Below are 8,261 nucleotides of genomic sequence, written 5' to 3' on the forward strand. Positions count from 1 at the left end.
AACTGAAAAATTTAAAAATCTGAATTAAAGCTAAATCATTAGCATAGAGATGATAAATTAGGAGATCATGAAACAAAATAGTATAGAGGGAGAAGATAAGAAAACTCAGGACAGCTCTTGGGGTACACCCATGGATAGAAGGCATAACCTGGATGGAGATCTAGCAAAGGAGGTGAAGGAAGAATAGAAAGAGAAGCAGGAGAGATCAGTGTCATTAAAAACTAGAGAGGGGCAGCTAGGTGGTGCAGTAGATAAAGCATCAGCCCTGGATTCAGGAGGACCTGAGTTCAAATCCGACCTCAGACACTTGACACTTACTAGCTGTGTGACCCTGGGCAAGTCACTTAACCCTCATTGCTCCCCCACAACACAAAAAACAACAACAACAAAAAAAAAAAACTAGAGAGAAGATATCATCAAGGGGAAGAAGGTAATCAACAATGTCAAAGGCTACAGAGAGGTCAAGAAGGTTGAAGATTGAGAATAGGTCTTTAGGTTTGACAAGTAAGAGATCATTAGTGACTTTAGAAAGAGTAGTTTTGAATTTGGAACACAAGGTTTTTTTAAAATTGATGTCAAAATTTGTATTTACATGTAATTTGGGAAAATAAAACTTAATGGGAGAAAAAAAAAAGAAAAAGCAAGAGTAGTTTCAGTTGAATGATGAGACTAGAAGTCTGAAGGCAGAAAGTTAAGAAAAAAACAGCCGACCAAGAGTCCTTTTTGTCATCACTCAGTGAATGGACAGGCTGCTCCTTTCCACATCATCGCATCCTTCTGGGAGTAGGTTCCTTAAACCACCAAATTTGTTCACATTTTCAGGACACTGACCTCACTGGCTGATTCCCCATCCTTCTTTGGGATGAATGATTCCACATTCAGGAATCTCTGTTTTTGCCTTCCTCATTTTTATAACACTTGCCCCTCTCCCCCCCCACACCCCCTCCCCCCATTTCATTAGTACAGGTGTGATGTTTAAAATCTAAATTGTGGTGGCCTTAAATTAGAAGCTTCAGCACCAGTCTTTGGGCATTAAACATTTATTAAAGCATACAGGTGTTCACAAGAAGTTCAGAAAGTTAAGAAAAGGCCTATCTAGCATAGAGTCCCAGCCTGGTTGGGTTCTTCCTCAAGTCCTCCTCCACAAGCCTGCTTTAATCAGGAACTCTCTCCAGCAAACTGATTGTGGAAGCTTTTTATAGGTCTGGAACAGAGGCGGTCCTTACACACTGCTTCAAGCTGATTGGTTGGCATCATCCAAATCCATTGGTTCTGAAGGTGTTCTGAAGGTGTGATTACAATCCAGTTAACTTGAAGTAGGCTAATCAGCAGTTAATCACTCTCACTTGATTCAATCAGTCTAGATTAATCTCCAGGTGGGTCTTTGAGTATCTGCTAAATCTCATTATTTCATCACACAGGGAATTCCCAGTGAGAAAATCTCCTCTACCCAAGCAGATGGGTATCAGCTCTGCAACCTATAATCTTAGAGAGTTACCTGAAAGGGTTAAGTGACTTTCCAAGGGACATAGGGTAAGCAATTGTCATTCTAAGAATTTGGATCCATGCCTTCCTCAATCTGTTGTAAAGCTTACACCTGACATAAATAACCTATGTCAAATTGCTTGTCTTCTCAACTAAGGGGAGGAGGGCAGGGAGGAAGAGAATTTGGAACTCAAAATTTGAAAAAAATAATGTTAAAATCATTTTTATGTGTAATTGGGGGACATAAAATATTAAATTTTTAAAAATAAAGCTTACCTGGAATATTATAAAATGCATGCTTGTGAGTGGAGGCGCATATCTCTGGGTTTCCTAAGGTGGGGAGAGAGGAGACAAGTGAAAGGGGTGAGAAAAGAATAAAGTATGCTTGGGTCCTTCTTGTTCTAAACATCTCTGACAACAGCCTTAAGAGACTAAAAAGAATACAAATAAACCATAAATTACTATATACTTGTATCAGGCATGGCTTTGAGGTCAACATTCACATACATAAGAGAGGCAGGAATGATCCTAGAGAGGGGCCTTACAAATGCCAAACTGCCCAGAAATCCTCTTTGGGCCTCTCTTCACCTTGGCAAGCCTGCCAACTTCTGTGGTGTTAATCCTCCCTGAAAAACAGGAGGCCTGCCTGTATCTCATCACTTCCGACCTTGACTTTCTCCTCTGGCCTTACTCTTTGCCTCCTTAACTCTGACTTCCCTCTCTCCCTGAATTACCCCTAGGATATCCTTTGGAAATATCCACAGAAGAGGAAAGCTGAGCAGGAGGAAAAGGAGCTTGTAAACCGCTGCCCCTGCCCTCTACCCCAGCATCCCCACCTTGACTGTCTTGGAGGGTGGGAGTGTGTGTGTGACCCAGCCAGAAATAGAAGGCTCAGCACAGTTTAATGGAGGTTGTTGGTGCCAACAACATCATGATAGGGTTGACCTGGAGGTGGGGGTGGGGTGTCAAATAACTGCTGACGATCTGTTCCCAGAACCCCTGCTCATCTGGTATTGGGGACTGAAGTGTAAGGCTGTTTGTCTGGAGAGCTTCAGGAATGGTTAGAGGGTTAATCAGAGAGCTATAGACGACTTCTCTCAGCCCTTCCTGCCCTGCCCTGCCTGGACATCGAGTTACTTTGGCTACTCTTCCCTGGGGTCCCTGGTCCAGCCCTACATTGCCCTGGGTTATGATGACTGTGGTTTCTTGGCATAGTTACTTTCACCAGGTGCTCATCACTTTCTCTGCTGCTATGAGTATATCTCTTAAAGCTGAAGAGAGCCGATTATTAAATTTTCCAGTCTGAACATTCACACCTTGGAAACTGTCAAACACTACAAATCCAGGATCAATTTGTGGCTTTGGTGATTGTCTAAACTGATGGATAACATGTCCGTAATGCGTGAAACATTAAAGGGGTGGCACTTGCTTTTTGGGGAGCCTCTTCCCAACCTGCCACCTTTTGCTCAGGACTGATCATCGAACCAGCATCATTGTTGCTGCCAGGAAGGGCAGGGCAATCTGATGTCCTTCAGCTCCCCTCAGAGCTGGTGGTCTAGTCTGAGAATCATCCTTCTGTGCTGCTTCATACCTTCTGTCTCTGCCTGCCTCCCAGACCTCTCCACCTTGTCCTTTGTCCCTCAAGCCATCCTTTCCTTATCTTGTTTCTTCTGGAATAGTCATTCCTGTGTTCTCCCCTCAAAATTATTTATTATATACAGGGTGTTCAAAAGATGATACATTAAATGGCGCGGAGCACTCCAGAGTTTACATTTTATTGTCTATATAAGGGTCGTTCCCTGCCCCCCCCCAAAGTGTAAGCTTTCTGATGGCAGGACCTGCTTTCTTTTTGTCTTTGTACCCCCAGTACCTAGAACTGTGCTTGGCATATAGTAGGTGCTTAATAAATGTTTATCGACTGATCGACTGTCGCTGGTGTGATTGCATCTGTGAGACTCATGCTCCCAGAGGGCAGGAACTGTGTATTTGTAAGACTGAAAAATTAGAACAGGTCTGGCATAGGGGTACAGAGGAATTCAGTGCTTAAGCAAGGCCTTACAATGACAATGAAGAAGAAAAATCATATTGTTTTGCATTATCAGAATGTACGCTTGCATGAGGTCAGGAACTTTTTTGGGGGGGGCAGGGCAATGAGGGTTAAATGACTTGCCCAAGGTCACACGGCTAGTAAGTGTCAAGTTTCTGAGGCCAGATTTGAACTCAGGTTCTCCTGAATCCAGGGCTGGTGCTTTATCTACTGTGCCACCTAGCTGCCCAGGAACTTTATTTTAACCATTTTTTTGTATCCTGAGCACTTAGCATGGTGTCTCACACATAATAAGCACTTGCTGAATGCTTGTTGATTAATTTATTAATTGACATCAGTTCTTGGCCTTCCAGGAAATTTCAGCAAGGAGGCAGGTTGTCTCATTTCTTGGGTTGTGAGGTGAGAAGTAAGGAGTGTAATAGACAGAAGTTGGGTCAGAGCTCTGTGCTTCAGAATACTCCCCAGCTGTATGATCACAAGCAAGTGGGCTTCATTTTTTGGAGGCTCAGTCTCCTCATTTGTAGAATAAAGATAATGATTCTTCCCTGTCTGCCTCAGAGGGCTGTTGTGAGGAGAGTGCTTCGTCATCCTTAAAGTGGATGAGACATGTGACTTGTTATCACTGCTGCCAAGGCTGCCTGCCTGCCTGCACAACGAGGCATTTATGGTATGTTGGGTGTCTTCCAGGAACAAGCTACAGTCAATATCCCCGAGCATGTGACTGTGGGAGGGGGCCAGAGACACAGTGCTCTTCCCTATGCTTGTTGGCTAGCTCCCATTGCCAGGTCCTGAAGGTTCTCTCTACAGTATTAGAGGACTCCATGTTAGTCAAAGAGGGAGGTGTAATGTAGTAAGTAGAAAGAGCTCTGGGTTGGAAATAGGAATACTCAGCTGTGTCATTTGTGTGACTTTATAAAAATCCCTTTTCTCCCTGGACTTCCATTTTTCTCATCAGTAAATCGAAGACGTTGGCTTAGGTTAGGAGTTCTTAATTTGGGGTCCAAGCACAGTATTTATTTCAAGAGGTCTGTGAACTTGGATGGTAAAAAAAATCACAATATCTATTTTCACTAACCTCTGATCAAGAGTTCTTAACCTGGGGGAGGTCTGTGAACTTAAAAAAATTAATAACTCTTTTAATATATTGGTTCCCTTTGTAATCCTCTGCATTTTACTTTATGCATTTAAAAACACAATTCTGGGGCAGCTAGGTGGCACAGTGGAGTCAGGAGGACCTGAGTTCAAATCTGGCCTGACACTTGACACTAGCTGTGTGACCCATGGCAAGTCACTTAACCCTCATTGCCCCACAAAACAACAACAATTTTGAGAAGGGGTTGATAGGCTTCACCAGATTGACTGCCCAAAGGGGGACTTGACACTAAAAAGGCTAAATGATCTCAAAGGTCCCTCTTAATCCATCCTTCAAATGGTTGCCAAAACAGTCTTTTTAATTCAAGGTGTTTACAACCTTTAATGCCTCTCATAGAAGGGTGTCTTTCTCTCTCCTGTCAGGGAGAATTGAATTGAACTACATGGGACTAAATTGAATTGGTAAGTCTAGAAAGCTTTTGATTTCTCAGTTTCCCCATCTGCACAGTGAGGTTAATGATAGCTGTCTCACCTGCATTTAGAGGGAGTTGATGGGCTGTGAAAGGTAAAAAGAGGCATGTCATTCTACTTCAGTACTTTGTTGGCTTAAACCAATAACTCACCATTATGGAGAGACCCTTCTCCTGTGCACATTGCAAGTAACTAGGTGGATAGAGCTTTCAGACTGGAGTCAGGAAGAACAGAGTTCAGATCGAGCCTCAATCACTTACTAGTTGTATGATCCATGGCAAGTCATTTAACCTTCACCTGCCTCAGTTTCTTCAACTGTGAAATGAGAATAATAATAGCAACTACCTTCTCAAGTTGCTGTGAGGATCAAATGAGATAATATTTACAAAGTGCTTAGCCTAGTGCCTGGCACATAGTAGGTGCCTTATAAATGCTAGCTATTAATGATAGTAACAGTGATAATTCAATTGTCAAAGAGCCCTAACCACCGGAAATATTAAATGTTTTCTTCCAGAGAATGACCCAAATCATTATGTCTCCAAGAAAGGAGGATAAATGCTCCAATACTGGGTTGAGAAAAAAGAATGATTGAAAATAAGATCAGAAAAAAAAATTGGTGGTTTTATTGAAATAGCCCCGGAGAGTCAGAGTTGGACATATGGTTACAGGAAATAAGTAGTCCTTGGAGAGGAAGTGGGAATGGGATCCCTTAAACAGACTCAGGTCATTTCCTGGATTTTTCCCCAGAACAACCACCATTTGTTTTACTCAGAGAATCCTTGCTGCCCATTCCCGAGACCACACTAGCAAGAAGTTTGTCTGGTTCCCCTGGAATATTCTGTTTCTCTTCATTCTCTGTCTCTCGGTGGTAGAAGTAGTTGAAATTGGAGACAATGACAGGCACAGGAAGGGCAATGGTGAGGACTCCAGCAATGGCACAGAGGGTACCTACAATCTTCCCTCCTGGTGTGGTTGGACACATGTCCCCATAGCCCACTGTGGTCATAGTGACCACTGCCCACCAGAATCCATCAGGGATGCTGGAAAAGTGGGATTCTGGCTCGTCTACCTCAGCAAAGTAGACGGCGCTGGAGAAGAGGATGACCCCAATGAAGAGGAAAAAGATGAGTAGCCCCAGCTCCCTCATGGAAGCCTTCAAGGTCTGCCCCAAGATCTGGAGCCCTTTGGAGTGGCGGGAGAGTTTGAAGATGCGGAAGACCCGTACGAGCCGGATGATTCTTAGGATGGCCAGGGACATATTCTGTTGGGCAGTGGGCTCGGTCTCCTGTACCAGCTCTGTGATGAGGGTCACAAAGTAGGGGATGATGGAGATGATGTCAATGATATTCATGATATTTCTGAAGAAGTCTGTTTTACTGGGGCAGACCACAAACCGGAGTACCAACTCGAAGGTAAACCATACGATACAGGTCGACTCCACCATGAAGAAGGGGTCAGTGAACATGGTATGGGAAAGGACCGTCTTGCTCAGGTTGAGGCTGGGGTCCCTGACCACCTTTAGCTCCCTTTCTTCCCTGAACTCAGGCAATGTCTCCAGGCAGAAGATGGTGATGGAGATGACCACCACCAGAACTGAGACCACGGCCACACCCCGGGCAGCACTTGAACTCTCAGGATACTCAAAGAGCAGCCAGAACTGCCTGTGGAAATCATTCTTGGGGAGCTGTGTCTCAGGGTCTTTGATGAAACCTTCATCCTCTCGAAACTGGTCCATAGCTTCCACACCCAGTTCATAGAAGGAGATTTCATCAGCAAAGATATCAATGGGGACATTGGCTGGGCGCCGGATTTTCCCACCTGACTGGTAATAATAAAGGATCCCATCAAAGCTGGGCCGGTTCCGGTCAAAAAAATACTCATTCCTCATGGAATCGAAAAACTGCATCCTTTTCTCCCGGTCACCCAAGAGGGTGTCGGGGAATTGGTCGAGGGTCTTGAGTTGTGTTTCAAATCTCAGGCCAGCAATGTTGATGATGACTCGCTGGTTGCCCTCATTCATGGTCACTGGTTCAGGCCCCTGTGGATCACTGTAGTCTCCTGGGAGCTTGGAGAAGACCGTTTCATGGTTGGTGCCATCATTGATAAGGACCCTCCAGTTAGAGAGGAGGCTGCTGCTGCAACTGGGTCGACCCTTTAAGCTGGCAAGGTCAAAGTCAGTGGGATACCCAGGTTCTTCTAGGACTTCATCAGAATTATCAAAATTCACTAAAGCCACTTCCATCTCCTTCCAACCAGACACATCCATTCTATGAGAGTCACGGGAGAAGCATGGGGCACCTCAGCTTGTCTTGCCTCCTGACAACCTAAGGAGAGAGAGATATGTTATTCCAGGGCTCTGAAGAACAGAGCCTGCTCTCTGTCATCCATGTTTGATGGAGGGGGCCAAACAGCATAGGTAATCCACGCTAATGGACCAGCCAAAAATGATTTCCCCTTAGGCTTTAAAATATACCACATGATTGTTTTGGTAGCAATAGACCACCTTATAATTATGTTTACTCAGACCAATACTAAAATCAGTTTTCACATCATGGGTATCATAGACCAATTGAAAGAATTTGTCTAAAAGGATGCAGGGCAATGGGCAGAAATTATCTTGGGAGTAATCATTTCCTGGTGATAATCCATTAAGAAGGCTTTATACAGGCCAATCATAGAGGATGTTATTTCATTCATGAAGTATATGTTCATTCATTTCACAAATATTTATCAAGCTCCTGTTACAAACCAATCACCAGCCTAGGCATCCAGAGAAATGAAAAGATGAGAGGAGACATGGCCTCAGGCCTCATGGGCTTATCCTCTAGGAGAAGTAGCCTTAATGATAGAAGCAATTCCATTACAACACAGCTCATTTAACATAATTTAGGATAGATAGAGCACCTTCAAAACCATGGCTTATGGGATGGAGTGTTGGATTTAGAGACAGGAAAACCTTGTCTTGAAATCTACCCTTTTCTTTTCTTTTCTTCCTTCCTTCCTTCCTTCCTTCCTTCCTTCCTTCCTTCCTTCCTTCCTTCCTTCCTTCCTTCCTTCCTTCCTTCCTTCCTTCCTTCCTTCCTCTTTCTTTCTTTCTTTCTTTCTTTCTTTCTTTCTTTCTTTCTTTCTTTCTTTCTTTCTTTCTTTCTTTCTTTCTTTCTTTCTT

The 8,261-nt window shown here is 43.8% G+C and overlaps 1 protein-coding gene across 1 annotated transcript; it reads right to left on the minus strand.

Moving 5' to 3' along the window:
* Nucleotides 1-5,819: 5,819 nt before the first annotated feature.
* Nucleotides 5,820-7,361, minus strand: KCNA10 (potassium voltage-gated channel subfamily A member 10). The gene has a single exon (XM_044005246.1). It carries the CDS (start codon nt 7,359-7,361, stop codon nt 5,820-5,822), a length of 1,542 nt encoding a protein of 513 aa, XP_043861181.1.
* Between the last annotated feature and the right edge of the window lie 900 nt (nt 7,362-8,261).

This window comes from Dromiciops gliroides, chromosome 4 (genome assembly GCF_019393635.1).
Source record: "Dromiciops gliroides isolate mDroGli1 chromosome 4, mDroGli1.pri, whole genome shotgun sequence".
Classification (NCBI taxonomy): Eukaryota; Metazoa; Chordata; class Mammalia; order Microbiotheria; family Microbiotheriidae; genus Dromiciops; species Dromiciops gliroides.